At 39.8% G+C, this 18,036-nt stretch overlaps 2 protein-coding genes and 1 long non-coding RNA gene across 6 annotated transcripts; all 3 read right to left on the reverse strand.

Moving 5' to 3' along the window:
- Nucleotides 1-42: 42 nt before the first annotated feature.
- Nucleotides 43-1,710, reverse strand: LOC307027673. Its single transcript, XR_013804715.1, has 4 exons — nucleotides 1,571-1,710; nucleotides 1,123-1,212; nucleotides 988-1,039; nucleotides 43-859 (listed from the first exon to the last, which is right to left on the reverse strand). It is a non-coding gene; the product is annotated as an uncharacterized lncRNA (long non-coding RNA).
- A 995-nt stretch (nucleotides 1,711-2,705) lies between these two features.
- Nucleotides 2,706-8,380, reverse strand: cipcb (CLOCK-interacting pacemaker b). 2 transcript variants are annotated; one of them, XM_079695958.1, is made up of 4 exons: nucleotides 8,030-8,380; nucleotides 7,257-7,398; nucleotides 6,982-7,166; nucleotides 2,706-5,612 (listed from the first exon to the last, which is right to left on the reverse strand). In XM_079695958.1, exons 2-4 carry the CDS (start codon nucleotides 7,363-7,365, stop codon nucleotides 4,674-4,676), a joined length of 1,233 nt encoding a protein of 410 aa, XP_079552084.1. In that variant the 5' UTR covers nucleotides 7,366-7,398; nucleotides 8,030-8,380; the 3' UTR covers nucleotides 2,706-4,673. The 2 variants fall into 2 exon arrangements, with proteins under 2 accessions (XP_079552084.1, XP_079552083.1); XM_079695957.1 differs by having other exon boundaries at nucleotides 7,257-7,410; nucleotides 8,030-8,379.
- Nucleotides 8,381-9,200: 820 nt separating this feature from the next.
- On the reverse strand, nucleotides 9,201-16,812 carry LOC307027671 (vascular endothelial growth factor A-like). Of its 3 annotated transcripts, none has more exons than XM_079695955.1 (7): nucleotides 16,550-16,812; nucleotides 13,974-14,004; nucleotides 13,055-13,251; nucleotides 12,572-12,648; nucleotides 12,452-12,481; nucleotides 12,310-12,372; nucleotides 9,201-9,788 (listed from the first exon to the last, which is right to left on the reverse strand). In XM_079695955.1, exons 1-7 carry the CDS (start codon nucleotides 16,613-16,615, stop codon nucleotides 9,752-9,754), a joined length of 501 nt encoding a protein of 166 aa, XP_079552081.1. In that variant the 5' UTR covers nucleotides 16,616-16,812; the 3' UTR covers nucleotides 9,201-9,751. The 3 variants fall into 3 exon arrangements, with proteins under 3 accessions (XP_079552081.1, XP_079552080.1, XP_079552082.1); XM_079695954.1 differs by having other exon boundaries at nucleotides 12,310-12,375; XM_079695956.1 differs by lacking the exon at nucleotides 13,974-14,004 and having other exon boundaries at nucleotides 12,310-12,375.
- Between the last annotated feature and the right edge of the window lie 1,224 nt (nucleotides 16,813-18,036).

Genomic DNA, 18,036 nt, shown 5'->3' on the forward strand with positions numbered 1-18,036 from the left:
GTTCCTCTGCCTCCACCTAGTGCTCCTCATGGCATTGGTATAATTATACCGTGCCGAATAAGTCAGAACTGAGTCGTCTCTAACGCAGTGTCAATCACTGCTTGTGAACTCCGATCAAACTATGAAACGAGGAGCACTGATTCAAATATAACTAAGGAATCAGTTGCTGCATTGCCTTTCACCAGAATCAAATGATTTCAGAAACAGCCTGTTAAGCTGTCAAATCTGAACTTTTCTCTGGCCGGTGGGGTGTCGCTTGGTTTTGGCTCGACATTCTACAGCCAAACACTACACTAAAACAGGTTTCAAGACCTTTAAAGGGAATCTAACGAATGCCATTAGGAGCACTTAGGGGAAGCAGACAAACATGTCATGTCTAATCTGTGTAATGCACAACTCTCAAGACATAGGGTCAGTTTCAGAAAATATAACTAAAAAGTGACCAACTGTAGCTTTAAGGCCAGCAAACAGGATTGGCGCCAGCTTTACAACATCCAGACCTCGATTCACATTTTCTTCATTACATTAATATATAATTCACTTTAAAAACCAACAGGGAGACCTTGTTTGCACACTATTGCTATTTTAAATTTGGAGCCATGTTTCGAGTGGTTTTGTGTATTAGGTGGTATGTAGTAACCCTCAAAATGAGTAAGCTCTGTAGAGTCCTGCTATTATAATTGCCTGCTGTAAGGGACAAAAGAAGAGCAGTGATGGGCTGGTGACCTGTGAGCTCCAGCGGGCTGCACAGCGAGCTGACAGCTGGAGGCAGCAGGGGCAGGCAGGAGTGTTTGGACTCTAAATCCTCCAGACCCTGCACAAAGGGGATGGACGCGTTCTGCACAAACTGCACCAGCAGCTGAGGGGAGAAAGAGAGAGAACAGAGACACAGCATTATGACGAAGCTAGTCTCTTATAAATACATCATTCCACAATAAAGTCTACTTCCTTAGAAAACACTAAGCATGGAAATGATAACAAGATTACCTCTGGTTTGGAGTCAAGCTCATCAGAAAGCATGGGTCTCCCTGTGTGGAACCTGTAGAATAATAAGAGCAATGCAGATCCATCACTTTCACCAATATGTTATAAGATGGACTGTTATGGAAAGATAATACATACCTCGCGTTTGACCAACTAAATTAGATGTTCTCTGTCGGTCATAGGCGCAGGGTCATGCAGGTCATCTTTGTGTCAACAGCATCGCACTATCTGCGTCAAACAACAGCACAAAACGTCAAGTGAGCAAGTAAACGTCTTAGCATTGCTAGCTTACAGAGAGCCACTACTAGTTGACATTTATATGCAAACACTAGCTGTTCAAACACTTCAGCTCAAATTTAGCTAAAGCTCGAAAGCACCGGGTTAGTGTAAACAGAGTTTGATAAAACAGACATAACACAAACTGCCTTGTTAAGTTAGCTTGCAGGGGGTTAGCAGTTACCAAACTAGCTACCGAGGCTAAAACACAGAGGCTAGCTGCCAAGTGTCGACGCTAGGCCGCTGACGATACATTGTTAATTTATTTAATGTTATTACTTTTTAATAAACGTGAAACTCGTTTGTTTACCTTGCAATAGCTGTGTTTTGTGAGCTAAAAAAGTGAGAGTCCTATTCCTCTTCTTCTTCTTTGAGGTTTAACCTAAGCTTGCATCCTTGTGTTGCCTTACCGCCATCTGCTGGAGTTAGCTACAACCTATTGCTGTCCCATCATCACCGATGCCATCTAGTGGATGTAACTGTAAACTACATACAAAATATTCAGAAAGTTATTAAGTCATTTTTGGTAAAGTCATGAATTAATAAACGACCATACCCAAAATATCTCCAACAGTAAATTAACTGTAAAGAAAGTGCCATGAAAAATGTCTTGGTCTTTTTATTAGGGAACTTTAATAGATAGAGATCCTATCCTATCTATCCGAGCAATGGTGGACATAGGCTGTGCTGTAGCCAAGTATAAATGTATCGCTTCTGTATTTGCTTTTATATATTTGTTTGCTAATGCAATGAGAAACTAAAAAAATAGACATATCACTCGTCCTCTATCCAAGATTCTTAACACCAGGGATGTTAACACCAGGGAAACTTCAAATGATCAGCCAGGCATCTGAGTGCTAAGACACAGCATGGTGTGCCAGTATGACAATATCCCTAAACACACATCAAATCTGGTTTTGAATCCCAAACATAGTTAAATGTAGTGCTTTATTTTTAAATTACTCAACATAATCCTCTATAGTCCAAATATAGTGAGTCTATCAGATGTTGGCATAACTGCTGACTTCTGTCTGTTTTCAAAATAAGGACTGATGAAGTTAATCAGTGCATTTCCTTAAATAAAAGTGGGGAAATACAATAAAACTGATATGTTTAAATAATTCCGTATATTTTGTAATCACAGGTGCAAATACACTTTTTCAACTTAAGCGTGTACTTATGTTCGCAGGCGATAAGATTGCCAAAGTACAATATAAATAAGCCCTCCTCGAGAAGTCCCTCAGGAGCTTTTTTAAGTCAACTTAAACACAGTTTCACATCAAATATTATACAGAAACAGAATGGGCAAACAAGTATTTAATACTGAGGAAACTGCTATTAAATTAAACATTTGACCATGTAATTGTTATGTATGTCTGTCATGTAGGAAAGTATGTATGCAGATTGTGTACCATAGCTGCCATCAAATGCTTCTCAGAAATTGCTTCAGAGCGGCTCTCAGTTTATTTTAGTGCAAATGCAAAGTTTTGACAGACATTGGGTTTGGATATTAAGGCCATAACTTATTAACATACACAAACGTTCCTATCAGGCATCACAAAACTCCACAAAGGTGCCTAATTTGGACAGTGAAATCCGTTGTCAAATATAAGTAGAAATCTGGATTCATGAGACCAAAAGTTGAGCCAGTCTTCCACAAGAAACCTAAGCTGATGTTCGTCATAGACTCAATCATCCCCATCATCATATAGAGAATGCAAAACTATTATAAACCGTCAACAGGGCCTGCCAAATATGTCACATCAGGTTTCAAAATGCAGCAGTGGAGATAAAGAAATGTTAGGCACATGTTTACACTGACTGGCAGGAGGCCATGGACACATGTCATGTGACAGGAGAAGAGTTTCACAAGCCTGTCAGATTCAACGATTTGACATAACTGTAACTGCTGTAGGGGTGTCACGATAACAGACATGTAGTAACCAATTCAATCCCAAATGTCTTGATGCCAAGGTAAAAAGGAAATACATTTAGAGTACTTCCACATACACTCCTTTTAAAAGTTGCTTTAATGTTTTTTGTTAAGTGATACTTCTCTTGCTTAGTATCTATTTTATACTGCTTTAAACTATTGTATTTATTAACGTTATAATTCAATGAATATAGCTTGAGCACTCATTAATGCAACTCAATAGCACCTCTGTTCAACAGCTGCTAACAGATAACTTAACTAGCTTTCTTCCTGCACATTTTGACACAGATTTGATGTTTCTTAACAATAATAAATATCAGGGGGAAATTATGGTGCATCCCCTTGAGGTGTCAAACATTAGTCTATTGCATCCCAAATTCATTTTCCATGGACACCAGGGTAACGGAGCGCCATTAGTCTTGAGCCTTGACAGTACCTACCGCTCTATAGAAAAACAAGTTTCATCAAGTTTTCAGAATGTTGGCCTTGACAGTTATCCTGACACCCCAAAACGGCTTCATTACATGAATACACACTTTGACAGTTAACTGGATGCACGTGAAGCAACATATCAGTAGAAAACGGCCTCGAGGACAAACATGAATGATGCAAAACTGTTGAAACAGACCAACCTAATACCATTTAATGAAATCAGACATGTGTTGTTAGAAAGAGCAGTATGCTGATATTTAAACAATTTCGTTGAGAACACCATGTCATGCAACGTTACAGTTTACAGGTCCAGTATTCAAATAAAGAGTTCAGATTCTGAGCCTGTATTGTGCTTTTGGGTTTAAAAAAATGGTTTGTATCCGTGCAACACACCGTTTGCGTTCTCGTGTAAACAGCACCTTAGTCAGGCTCAGTATGGCAGAACAGGACGCTGTGGTTCTGGCTTGTTTGACCCTAACACACCAAGCAACAGCAGGAGGATGGGCAGCACTTAAAGTGTGACTGACCATCCCCCACAGATTGAGTCCTTCACTGATTGCACTAATCGGCCTTTCCTGTGGTTGTTTGGATGATTCATCTCGTTGAAACAGCGACAGAGGCAATTACAGGTGGGGCTCTGTGAGGCCTCGCAAATCTGTTTAAGTGTGGTTTTCTTTTTCCACAAGCTAAAAAGACCACTGTCTGACAGGGTCCAGCAAAACAAAAGGTGCTGAACATATGTGTATGTTGGCTGTCAGCCTGCCACCAGCTACAGTCTTACAATGAGTGCAACTTTCCACAGAAAACGTGTGGCAGCGAAAATTGTTTTTTATCTGGACCGACTCTTTGAGGTCGGCTTGGTGTGTCGGGGCCCTAAGGCAGCCACAAGTAGGCCACAGCACACTTTCTGTGTGCGAGACAGTCTAGGGGTGGGGGGTGCAGTGTGGAGAACATTACTTTCGGTCCATCTGTCTCTATACACTCCCCCTCCACCGGCCTGCCTTTCCCTCCTCAGTCTAAACGCTTACAGCCCAGCACTAGTCCAGGTCTAATCTGCCTTTAAGCTGGTCTGAGCAGCTCTGGTCTGAGCAGCTCTCTCCTTCTCTCCTCCCTCCACCGGAAGGCTGGCCAGCAGCTTCAAACAGATGCTGGTGTCGCCGCTGCACAGAGCCTGAAGGAACAGGTCCGTGTGCTCTTTTAGCCGGTCTAGGTCGCTCTGGGTGCGTCGGTTCTGCCTGTGGAGCTCCTTGGTGCGGAGTGCGATGTCCAGCAGGCCGGATTTGCTCAAGATGTTGTACGTGTTGCAGAAGCGCTTCCTCTTCGCATCAGCGTCACTGTCACTGTGGTCACATTCTGCTGATGAGCTTTCCTCTTGGACAGCCCTGTCTGTATGAGTAACAGACAGGGAGGTGGAAAACTCGGCCTGGCTGACAGCTGATGAAGGCTTCTCCCTGGCAGGGCTGCTGCTGGCACTGGCCTCTGCTGTGGGGAGAGAGAGTCGTCTCTGGAGCAGAGGAGACGTGGTGCTCTGGGTAGAAGGAAGACTGGGAGTGGTCGAGGCAGAGTTACTAGCGCCACCACACAGGTTTCTCTTCTGCTTTTCTCTTTGACAGTGTTCCCGGTGGTTGGAGGTCAAACTGCTTCCCCTCTCTGAGCCAGAAGAAGAGGACGAGTGTGAAGAAGAAGAAGACGACGAGAAGGAGTGAGAAGAAGAAGAGGTGTTGTTGGAAGATGAGGAAGCAGTTCCTCTCCCTGAGGAACTGGAGCTGTCGCCGGGATGTGGAGCTATCTTGGGGTAGGATTTCAGGATTGGAAGATACTTCTTGGGACGTCTGTGTCTAGAGGGGGCCTCTTTGGGAGCAGGGGAAGTTTGACGAGAGACCACAGGCCGAAGGAAGACCACCTGAGGCTGCTGGACCACAGGCTGGACCACCTCCACTGTGGGACTAAACCCCCACTGCTTCATAGCAGGAGGACTTTCACCCGGCTGCAAAGATAACAAAAATACAAAATAAAGATTAAGAGATTTGAAGAGGCCTTTGCCAAGTATACATGCATTTATTTCCATCGTTTGGGACACAATAAGAACACATTTTAAAAATGATGCGGACAACATTCTTCACAAAAAAAAAAAAAACTGCATCAATTCATCATTTAGTCTTTAAATGCCAACATTGACCTATTGCAAAGTCCACAAGGTAGAGACTTTTGCTTAAAATATGACTGACTGTTGATTAAATGTCAGTCATAGTGTGCTCCACAACCAGCACAGTTTTGTCGTAGCTGCTAAGCAACCCAATCAGTTGTTCTCAGATACTAAAGCCCCCTTTAGGGGATTGGCGTCTGAAGCGGATTTACAGTGTCCACACATCCGACCTTCTCCTGACACAGCACCTGTAGCAGGTCAATCTCTGGGCATCATTAGAGCAGGGACGGCAGAGTAGGTCTCTACACTTCACTGTTAAACCACAGATTAAGATTACATCACTTTGTGGTGTGAATGCTGGATGCTGATAAATAAAATGAGGCTGATCCGGCTTTGCTGTTTGAAATGGGTAATAAGAAGGTTACATAATAAGGGTAGTTGGGAAAAGTGGGAATAGGATCAATTTGTATGTCAATTAAAACAGTGTATAATAGATGTGTCATATTAATATATCTTGAAAAGCTGATGCTGTATGGTGGCTTTGAAAGGTTTGAATTGAGGATGTATCAATAAATAAAGAGATGAAAGTGCATGGAAAAGCTGCTGAAGCGTCATGAATATCTGGAAAAGTTGAGTTTTCCCGTAATTGCCTTTCTGAGAATAAGGATCAAAACATCAGCTGAGGTCTAAGCCAAGAAAAAGGTTGAACTGTTAAAAGTGTTCCTCGCGGATTGTTAACAGGACAAATGTTTAGTTCCACTTTCTAACTCTTAAAAACAGTTTGGGGCTTTTATTTTCAAAGAAAAGTCTTATCATGAGCTTCCCTCCTAAATATTTAAACAAAAGCCTAAAAGATACAGTAGTGATATGACGGAAATGTGCCATTCAAAAATAACGGTTAATGTGGACCAGAATAAAAAAAAAAAAAGGTCTAACTGAGCTACCACTTTAAGTGTCTGAGGCCAAAATCTGCTATAAAAATATCCTGTTGCTCAGCAATAAGACTATGTGAATGGTCCGCCTGTTTTTGGCGACACATTCATGACAGCTGTGACTAGACTGTGAGTTCAACACGGTTGTAATTCATCTGACCATTACTTCCCTGTGACCTGCTCCTATCACTGCCTTCCAGGAAACAGATAATTAATCCGCCCATTAATATCAAAGCTCAAGTTGAGCTTATAGAGTTTGCCGTGTGGCAGCAGTGTACCTGCTTGAGGAGGACGTTGTTCATGATGATCATGGGAGAGAGGCTAGAGTAGGAGCCTCCCACTACAGCCAGCTGAGAGGAATGGGACCCCGAGCCAGAAGTCTGCAGTCCATTCTGTACAACACGAATGGGGGACTTCTCGGAGTCTGTGGTGTCCATTGTGCTCATGTGCTCCGAGCTTGCATCTATAGACCAGGAAGAAATTACCATAGGGTTTAATTAAGTGATATATTATAATCTAAGCACATATAACTGAGGTAAGAGCAGAGACGTACCTGAGAATCCGGAGTCTCTCTCTGACTCAGCCCCGGAGGATCCAGACTTTGTCATGCGTGGTCTGTTTGCTGCCCTGGAGTGACTCTCCGACTTCCTCTTGGTGCTCATCTCCTTTCCCGATGATGTTCTTGGCTTGAAAGGCTGCAACAGCAACTACATCAGCAATGACATAACATGAAGTTGTTTACATAAAAAGCAATGCAGCATATCTACAATCCTAATATGCTGGGTATTTTAATATTGTGATCATAACAAACGCCTCTTCCTGCTGGCTGTTTGGACCGGACGTCACACTGTCTTATCTTCCTGGAAAGCTCCAGTGGAGTTTACTGAACAATAAAAACATACTCTGTTACAGTGTGACAAGCATTTATATGAGCCTCCCCTTGTTTATGGTATTGCCAACGAAACTGAATGAAAATCCCAAACGTGATTGCTGTCCAAGTTAGTTAAACATATATGGGTGAAGGTATAGCTACATGTTGTTAGTATGGAGTTATTAGCAATAAAGGAAGTCTTAAAGATAAGTGGGCTACACAAGTAAATTTTGCATGACATGAATATTGACGTATTCATTCCAGTATAACATGTGATACATGACAGCCTAACTTAGCTAGCTAGCTGAACGCAACTACCAGAATGCAACACACAATAAAAGTTAGCACTCTGGCTAGCTACATTAAGTGCTAATGCAAAGCTAACTCGACACGAAGTACACAGTGGGTATAAAAACACCACACAACGTTTAAGAAGCACACAGGAATATGCGTACTTTGTCCTCGGCGCCGTTTCAACGAAGCTGACTTCGATGTGTATGAGCCTGCCGCCGGTTCCTGCTGTGTCTCGGTTTCCTCTCCTCGGTGTGCTCGTTCAACACTGTCCAATAGAACTCTGTGTTCCACGGTATTCTGCACGAGCCGCCCTGCCTGTCCGCTGGGTCACATGCTGCGGAGCACGGTCGGTGGTGACAACAGCAGTTGCAGTTGAATTGTCCTTTGTGAGCTTCAAATCGGACCTCACGACACCGACCAGCCGTGGGCTTTCACACATCTACCTGCTATTGTTCCTCAATGGTGACATTTACAAAGCACAAGGCAAAAATGCTCTATCGGGTTTTGCCATATTTGGTAGTTAAGGGCGTGGTATGTTTGGAGTATTGTGGACGTCACAAGATTCCCGCCCACCTAGGGATTTCCAGGCCTTTGATTGGCCAACCCAGCAAGCGGCAAGAAAACGTGACCACTACCAAATATTTGGCAAGTTAAGGACATTGTGTTCGCTTTACAGTGTTTGAAGGTGTACAGTACAGGGCATGAATCTCAAATGTAGCTTACTGTTGGGAAATGTACTAGTGACGTGAGTAATATACTGGTGTAAGAGCCTGGTTGACCCACAGCTAACTTAAGCAGGGCAGGACTTCTCTGCATCATGTTTGAAGACGTGAACAAGATGTAAACCCCTCTGAACAAAAACATCTCACGTGCATGCTGCTCTTGACTACATTACTTCTACTCCTTAAGCACATTTGAATGCTTGCAATAACAAAAATGTAGTGTGAAGTGGCATGCTTTCAAATGGCAGTAGGAAAATATTCCGAGGGAGACAAGACAACCTCAAGTGCTTCTGCTAAACAATCTAAATAGGTTGTGTGATTAAGTCATACTCAAAGGTCAAACCCTCCTGTGATTGCTTGACTTCACAAAGCTGCAGGGCAACCCTAATCATCCTATAGTGTGAAATACAAAATGAGGAAACTCAAGTGCCATCTAACATCTCGCATGTTTTTGAAGGGCTGTAAATGTAATACAAATCCATGGATAACAGTAACCCCGCCCTTGTGCTTGGTTAATAATGCGCCTTCGACCAAGAAAGAGCTCTCAGTGTCCTCACCTGTTACACATCCCAATGGTTTCCAATGAAAATATAGATAACACAGAGGCTCATTGTATTTTGAGTGTATTTTATTCACAATATGTCCCACAACACTTTACAGAAAGTCACATACACAATGTATTTGTATTCAGTTATAACTATTAAAGCAGGAGTCACTCTTCAAAAAGGCACAAAATAATTAATGAAAGAAGATTTTCTCTTTCTGTGAATGTTGCTATTGATCTAAATGTTAATCAGTAAGTATGGATGGAGGCTTACATCTTTTCCCTGATAAGCGTACACCATTACACACATTATCTCTGTTCTACATCTGTTGTATCCTATGTCTATTTTTTAAAACCTCCCTCAAAGCAACTCGATTAAAATATTGATTTTGATCTGTTAAAAACAGCAGTAAGAGCGAAATGAGTTTTGCAGATATGGTCGTTTGCTTTGATTATTAATCAAAAAAGAAAAAAATGTAATGGAAAGGATGCAGAGTCTTGATGAATGGACCATAACAGGAAATATTTCGAGACAGAAGGTGAATAGTCAGAGATGACTCATTCATTGATGGTCTGCTGTGTGAAACTCCTCCTAAAACGATGCACAGGCATTTGTTTCAGTGAAGATTTATCTTGTTTTGAGGGAACCCGCACCTGAAAAGACAAGTTAACCAACATAATTAGTTAAATAGTAACATACAACATTGTCTATAAAATACATCTGCGTCCTCTTAAACCAACAAAGTTAGACTTTACCAAATGCCGTCAACACTTCCAACCAAGCAAACAGCAGATCATTTGGTGTTATTTAGCAACATCATTTGTGAGCTACTACTGCAATTGAGCCTTTATCAGCAGAATTCTAAATAGAGACCAATACGGAAGGATTGCTTATTAAATATTAACAGGATTTGTCCTTAGTGTGAAAGTTTGAACAGAGGAAATGGATCGTATCATTCAACCAGATCTAAACATTTGAATACCTGTTTAATTTTTTTATTTCTCTTACGATACATAACATTCCTCAGCAGAAGCCATACAAAAGAAAAACATTTTGGTTTCCATAAAAAAAATCAGTATAGGAAAAACTTTACTAATCCCGAGATGGAGAATGGATTTTGTAACTGTGTTCTAATAATACTTCCCTTTTGAATCAGAGATGTATACTTGAATCTGGGTTGAGACACCATTTCCAAAGTCATGTCCTTTAATATGCTGTCTTTTTTGTATCTGTATACAGATGTTTTACGATGAAATATCTTCATTGAAAGAAAGCAACATCAATCTTTAACTGACACATACACTTCCTGAAAGTTCACAACTACTTCCAAATTGGAAATGGAATCAGGTTAGGAGACAAGCCCATGTACTTTGGCTCAGCGCCCACTGTTTTGACACATGAAACTTGATTTGTACACTTACATGGATGGATTACAGAACACTTCTAGGGCACATTCCCGGGGCCAATGGGTGCATAGAGCATCTGTTTAAAGTCCCATTTCACAGTGGAGTTAAAAGGCAAAATGTCCTGCTGGACCACCAAAGTAAAATCCTTAACCTTCAAATGTATTACAGGGATGAAGCCGTTAAGCAAGACCTAAAGGCACTGTTTATTTCCTCAGGTTTACATACAGTTCAGTTTAAGTTCAGTACTGGTATCATACAATTGAAATACCCTGCAACACATTAAAAACGTTGCAAGTGTGTGTGAGATTCGACATTCAAGATTGGGTGGAGGGGGTTATGATATGAAGCTATGGTTTAAAAAAGGAACCGCAGCCAAGGAACATCATACTGTGTGGTGAGGAAAAACATGGCCACAAAGATTCTAACACGGTTGATAAAACATTTATAGTAGGAAAAAATACAAAACATGACCTTACCAAACAACAAGTTCAAGTCAAATATTTAGCTTTAAGGGAGGCTGATTCAGAGGGTGGATCAAATTCAAACTGCAGGATTACATATCCCCTCCCTCTCCTTACCAGAGGAGATGGGTGACCTAGTTTTCACTACATCGAGCACCTACTTCAAATCATCCGTTGTTCCTGATTACCCAGGAAGGTAAACTTTGTGTTCTTCTACGACCTTGCAACAAGTGATGCTACTCATAATGAGCCTCTTCACTGAGTGCTTAAAGGACAGGTTTATGTTTTCAAGTCTGTCTTTAAAGTGTAACCACATGCACAAAGGTAAGTCAAGAGCTTATTGATTTATCGGACAATATCTCTATTCTAGACAAAGTAAATCCACCACGGCATCTAGAATTGCACTTATTTAAAGTATTTCTACTTTTGAGAGAAAGCAAAAATGCTTCAAAATTGATTTTCACCTCGTGGTGGGTCCTTTCAAGAGGCCCTAGGAGTGTGCACCTTCACAGCACCACTGTATAATGCTCTACAAACCTGGCCACAGCTTTAAAAGCCTTCTTTATGGCAATGCCTTCATTTACACTAAAGGGGAGCGAGAGAGATTACCCCGTGACATACGTTGCCCCTTTGAACTTTATTTAATTAGTGTTCACACAGACAAACAAATACCAAACTCAAATCAGATAAACACCTTAGATCAGACTTTCCAATGATGGTCTTATATACTATAGGTCTTGGACTAAATTGCGTCAGCTTAAAGTGTAACCTGATTTTTTTTTAAATACCTTTACTCTTCACTAATCCCCTAATTTGTTTTCTTGTATGTGAATTCGGTGATTTTCAGACTAACCCTTTACACTGGCCGCCCCTGGTTTGAACTAACAGCTACTTCAGATTATCATTTATCATCATAAACGAGCGGTGGATTACAGGCCTGCCAAAGAGAAGACTAACACATCAGATAATACACTGTGACATTGTTTAATCTGTCCTTGGAAGTCTGACAGTGAGGGGGAAACAGTGATAAATGTAACCGTAAATGTCCAAACATTGTGAAACAGTGTGGGTTTATGTGTGTGTGTGTGTGTGTTGTGTGTGTGTTTGTGTGTGTGTGTGTGTGTGTGTGTGTGTGTGTGTGTGTGTGTGTGTGTGTGTGTGTGTGTGTGTGTGTGTGTGTGAGTGTGTATGTGTGTGTGTGTGTGTGTATGTGTGTGTGTGTGTGTGTGTGTGTGTGTGTGTGTGTGTGTGTGTGTGTGTGTGTGTGTGTGTGTGTGTGTGCCACAGGAGGACAATCCATCTCTTACTTGCCACAGCCGTTTGCTGTCTTCTTGTGTTTCCTCCTGCGGGGTCTGTTCTTGATAGACTCACTGCTGTGGAGGCAGAGCAGAGAGCAGTGAAGATATTGACGTGTTCAAGTCTGATAGATACAAATTCCCAGCTACTGACCTTTTATTATTCAGAAGCTTCTGACGGGCTCTAAAACAGAAGGGAGAAGACACAACAAATGGCAGTTAGCTGTAGTATAAAAATATGAATTTGCATTCGGTGCTTACTGGAAATAATTACCTGCATTCACATCTCTGATGCTCCACAAAGGTGAGTTCCACATGGTGCATAGATATCATGGGATTAATCCTCATCACCTGAGAGATAAAACAAGGGAAAACTGAATATAGGGCTGTTGGAGCTATTTACTGTGTTGAATTATTTAATATTTAAACTTTATTTTTCATTTTTATCTCTTTATCTGAAAAGAGGTGCTGCAGCACAGACAGTATGAGAAAAATAAAGACCTCTTGAACAAGCATGTAAACAGGTCACAGTGAATACACAAAATGCACATGAAACCTGGAAATCAACATAATAGGACATAATAATATGTTATAATAATAATAATAATAATAATAATAATAATAATAATAATAATAATAATAATAATAGGACTTCAAGGACAAATCAACACTAGAAGGGCCATTCATTTCACATCCACATAAAGTGCATTTTCAACCCCCATTCAGGTATTTCTTGTATTTCTGAGAGACAGTACACCTGCAGTGTGATGTTGCTTTCAAGTGTAGCCTGGCACTCCATGTTCTCGTCCCCACAGCAACCAGAGCAGCGCCAAAGTGGGACACAGGCCGGCATGTAGATGTACTCCACCTCTCCAGGGTACTCATGCTCCACGTCCACTAACTGCTCCATAGGTCGACACATGCTCCTCACCCACACCTCCTGGAACCCCATCACTGCAGGACAGGTTTAATCTTTGATTATTTGGTAGAGTTTGAAAAACCTCTTCAGTGTGACCAGTAATCAATTACATTTATTCAAGTTCTGTACCTAAGTATCATTTTGAGGTATACCTGAGTATTTGCAGTTTATGCTACTTTGTACTTTTACTCACATTTGAAAGAAATATTGTTTGTTCTTATTCGGATAAAAGTATTTACAAAAGTAAATACTTGTCTTTAGCATCCTTTTTTAATGCTAAATAGTTTCTTAATAATACTTGTTTTTTATTATCGTTATATATTTCTTTTTTTGTTATTTACTTTGCAACTTTTTTTTTTTAGATTGTTTATGTTCGCACCACCAGATACCAAAGCAAATTCCTTGTATGTGTAAAAGTACCTCGCAATAAACTTTCTGATTCTGATTGATCTCAAAGCTTTAGAAATGATGAGAAACTTGTAAATAAATGTGTTAGCATAATAAGCACATTTACCAGCTGCTATGAACAAATGAATGTGTCAATCCGGTAATTTTATATATATGATTCTGAGATCATCTCAGAAGGGGTACTTTCATTTTTGATATTTTAAGTATATTTTGATGCCAAATGTTTTGTCTTTCTTTAAGAAAGATTCTGTGTGCAGGAATTTCACTTCTAACAAAGTATCTTTTACAATTGCTATTTTTAAGTAAAAGATCTGAGTACTTCTTCTCCAATAAGTGGGATAGGCCTTACCTCTGTGACCCCCTTCTGGAGGGTGGGAAATCTGCAAAAATTATTAAATAAACGTAAAAATCAAATATACATTTATTTTTTGGTAAAGGCTGTTACATTAATATCAAACATTTTGGTGCAAAGAAAATCTGGAAATTAGTATAAAAGAGAAATTACGATGTTATAAATCGGTTGATCAGCGGTAGGTCATTGTGTAGTTGCAGAGCGCCCTCTACTGGCAGAGTAAAGAAGTGCACACACAACCCATCCAGTGAAAACAATGAGCAGCATGGTTTACCACTGTGTCACTGTTTAAGCAGTAAACTGAGCCAGCAATCAAACTTGATTTCTCAATTTGATATAATCCCAGAAGTGTTATTATCACAAGAAGCGGAAACCACAGAAGAATAACAGTGAAGAATAGCTTCAGCCTTTTCTCATGGGAGATTTCCACACAATAAACAGTTTAAACAAAGGCAGTACTGTCAAGTATCATGACACAGCCTGGATATCTTGAAGATCTCACCACCCAGCCTCCACATTGTCCTGGTTTCTGAAGGCCAAATGAAGCAGTAAAACATGTTGATCTTGGCTCTATACCTTCTTTTCAATATCAACAATCTCTTTCTGACTCCTCGCCCCTGTCTCCTGCTTTCCTCTCACATTTTTAACACTGATGGGAAAATTATTTCCTAAATGTCACACACAGGGAGTTCTTTGTAGGTTCGTAGAAAACAGTAGGTTTTATTGTGGGATATTTATGTTAGCTCAAAGTTATTTTGTAATTGGGCCCAAGAGTCTTTACTCCTTCACCCAACAATAGTTGCATTAAAACAGAATAATAAGCATGGATGTGCATGCATTTATTACATAACCTAAACACTGAAATGTGTGTTCTTGTTTCCACCCTCTAATTGTGTGAATTACACAATGCTAATGTTGTCATTTACTTGATGCTGATTTGTTTAAATTGCATTTGAAATGACATGTTATCAATATCTTACATTATAGATGCTTTGTTAAGTTTCTGTAGGCAAAACTATTTTTTGTTTTAAACTGACATTTGAAATTTAGGCCATTTGTTTGAAATACAAAACTTGGATCCGTGTTTTTTACATTAATCAGATTCTAACCAGGTGCATTTGAGCCATTTCTGTGTTGCTTCAAACACCAAAATGTTGTGGATGGATGACATTTCCTTTTTAATAATAAATTGTGAAACATATTTATTATTAAAAACGATATTTCATCCAAATGCTCCTACACCTACTACTCATCTCGCATCAGTAATCCATGTGAGAAGCTTTCTGGATTGCACTGGGCATGAAAATCATTTTCTGTCAGCTTGCTACTCAATACAAGTCTCATTTATAATCTCCTCACATGAACTGCAGCACATATTGCTCATCCAGTCGGTTCCATGCCGGGTGATACTGAATATCTGTCTTGCCTGGGGTCAGATGTTGTTATACCAAGAGGGAGCACTAGTGCAGAACCAGAGAAGTGGAGAATTACATCTCATCACCAGCAGAACCTGAGGCTACAGAGTCTCCTATAACCAGCACTGCTGATACAGTGTAGCTCACCTCTCTATCTCACCCTGCTCCATGTAGCAGCTGCATCTTATACTGGTGTTGAGTCATAGACTGACACTGGACTCATCAGCAGCTCAAACTGTGCAAATCAGCATTAATATCTTTATTATTATGTATACACCACTGCATATATTGTAATATATGCATTTTAAAATATGTATTGTTGTTATATGCACGTTTCACGCAATAAACCATATTTTATTTTGTCTTAATTTACATTATTTAATTTCATATTCTGTTCTTTACATATCATATTCTATTTACATGTATATAGACTTTTTACACTACTTTTATTTTTGTATTTTTGTATTTTATTACATATGCTGGATTCATTGTTGGAGGAGCTCAGGTCATAAGATTTTCATTGCCATTTCTACACTGTAGCCTGTGCATATGACAATAAAAACCTTTGAATCTTTATTGTAAATATTTTGTATATTATTTTATTTCAATTAATCTATTATTGCACATTTTTACAATAACTTTTTACGATCATAAACTGAATTATTTTATTCTATTTCATTTTTTTATTCCACATTTTGATATAAATGATGTTTATTATTTATATATATTATATACAGAGCAAATGAAACCCTTAGATAAATAAAGTATTGTGATTATCTGGGCACTGTAATCTAAACATAACAAATCTCAAAACCCTGCAGATATTATCTTCCTGGTGGGCACACAGCCAGTCAAATATACAGATAGTGCGTAAAAAACAAGTGTTGAACAGATGTGACCTCTCACAGTGGAAAAAACTCTGTTAGCTTCACTGTTTAAGGTGAGGTGCTAATAGGGAATCATAGACTTCTCCTAAAAAAGAAAACCGTAACTTCTGCTTTAGCATGTACAATATCACGGAATAAATTACATTTCAAATTAAAACTTTTATAATAAATAAATGAAAATATTTCGCTAAATATGTGTTTTAAAAACATCTGCAAATTGCAGTTTCCGGTGGCTAGCTAACATGACAGAATGTTTTTTTTTATGACCTACCTGCGCACGTGCCAGTTGGAGCAAAATAACCGATAAAAGGTGCGAGACTCCGAGAAAACTTTGCATAATTTCAAGACAAGTTGCCTCCTCTCGTCTTCAGTCGCTCACAAAGAACTGTAAAATTAGGAAAAATAAGCGGTTCTTCGTCAAACCCTTAAATACATACAGCTGATTATCAATAGGAAATAGAAGCTCTCTCGTGCGCTCTGTCTTCCTTCCTTTTCTCCCTCTGCACCTCTGCACCTCTTTCACTTTTTCCACTCTCTCACTTTCTCTCTGTCTCACACACACACACACACACACACACACACACACACACACACACACACACACACACACACACACACACACACACACACACACACACACACACACACACACACACACACACACACACACACACACACACACACACACACACAGACAATAATTATATATAATCATCATATTAAGCAATTTAGCAAAACATATAAACTATTTATGATCAGACTTGCTAACTTACTACGTTTACTTAATAGCAAACCATGCTAATGTGTTGTAGGATTTCACAGACACCCATTAGTTTATTCTAATGCTATATTAAATATCAGCAAATTCAATCGGTAAAATTGGACTAAGTTTGCATTATATTCTTTCTCAAAGTTGTATTACTTAGTGAGGAAACAGACTTTTCAAATCAATCTATAACAGCCCATAATTTAACACTGAGAAAACCCAGTGAAGGCTTAATGTTCAATCTGATGTAATGGCTAATGATAAAAAGTAATCATCATGGAGATACTATACGTGCTTCTCACAGGGCAGCAACATGATGAAACTGTAGGTTGCAAAGAGCAGTAACATCAAATACATAATAGAATATAAAATGTTGCAGCAAACATACAAATGTTTTTAAAACTCCTACTAGCTCCCTGTATCTCTGTGCTACCTGCCAACACAGCAGCTCGGGACCTGCTTCTGATCTCGTTTGTAGTTTTATCAATTCTTCTTCTGCCTTGTTTATGCATTGAACTCTCACAGTGTTGCCTGTTTAGTCTTGGCACAGACGCAGCAGACCTGAGGTTATCAACATTGATGCTGTGAGGAAGAGCAGAATGTTTATGCCCTGTCCTGTGTTTACTGCAGATAACATATCTGTTATCATCAGTTTATAGCTGCTGTGAGTGCTCCAAACAACTGCTGTGTAAATATAACCTTCCTGTTATACACCACGTGGCTTCTTGTGGTTTCTAAAGCTCCTGATTATTTTTTCACAAAATGACTTAGAGGTGCCTTGTTTGTTTTTTCTGCAGGCCTGGACATTTATTAGAAAGGGCTCAGGTGTGTTTTCACAGCCAGTGTGATTTACAGGATAATTGGTCTGGTGTTTGTTGAGAATAGCCTCTGTGGAGGAGAAAACGAAGATGGATGACGCCTTTCCTCTCTCCTCATCTTCCTCTCCCTCCTCCCAGGCTGTGATGGTGTGATGCTCATGTTGGAAAATCCAT

Source organism: Notothenia rossii (assembly GCF_949606895.1).
Source record: "Notothenia rossii genome assembly, contig: scaffold_573, whole genome shotgun sequence".
NCBI classification, from domain to species: Eukaryota; Metazoa; Chordata; class Actinopteri; order Perciformes; family Nototheniidae; genus Notothenia; species Notothenia rossii.

What these genes read in the sequence shown, in the direction of transcription:
- LOC307027671 (XM_079695954.1), bottom strand. Translation starts at nt 16,615, where the DNA reads ATGCAAAGTTTTCTCGGAGTCTCGCACCTTTTATCGGTTATTTTGCTC. An exon ending in TCCAGAAGGGGGTCACAGAG is followed by an intron (nt 13,252 to 13,973) that starts GTAAGGCCTATC and finishes CCTGTCCTGCAG; the next exon opens with TGATGGGGTTCCAGGAGGTG. An exon ending in AAAGCAACATCACACTGCAG is followed by an intron (nt 12,649 to 13,054) that starts GTGTACTGTCTC and finishes TTTATCTCTCAG; the next exon opens with GTGATGAGGATTAATCCCAT.
- cipcb (XM_079695958.1), bottom strand. Translation starts at nt 7,365, where the DNA reads ATGAGCACCAAGAGGAAGTCGGAGAGTCACTCCAGGGCAGCAAACAGA. An exon ending in GAGAGACTCCGGATTCTCAG is followed by an intron (nt 7,167 to 7,256) that starts GTACGTCTCTGC and finishes CCTGGTCTATAG; the next exon opens with ATGCAAGCTCGGAGCACATG. An exon ending in ACAACGTCCTCCTCAAGCAG is followed by an intron (nt 5,613 to 6,981) that starts GTACACTGCTGC and finishes TTATCTTTGCAG; the next exon opens with CCGGGTGAAAGTCCTCCTGC.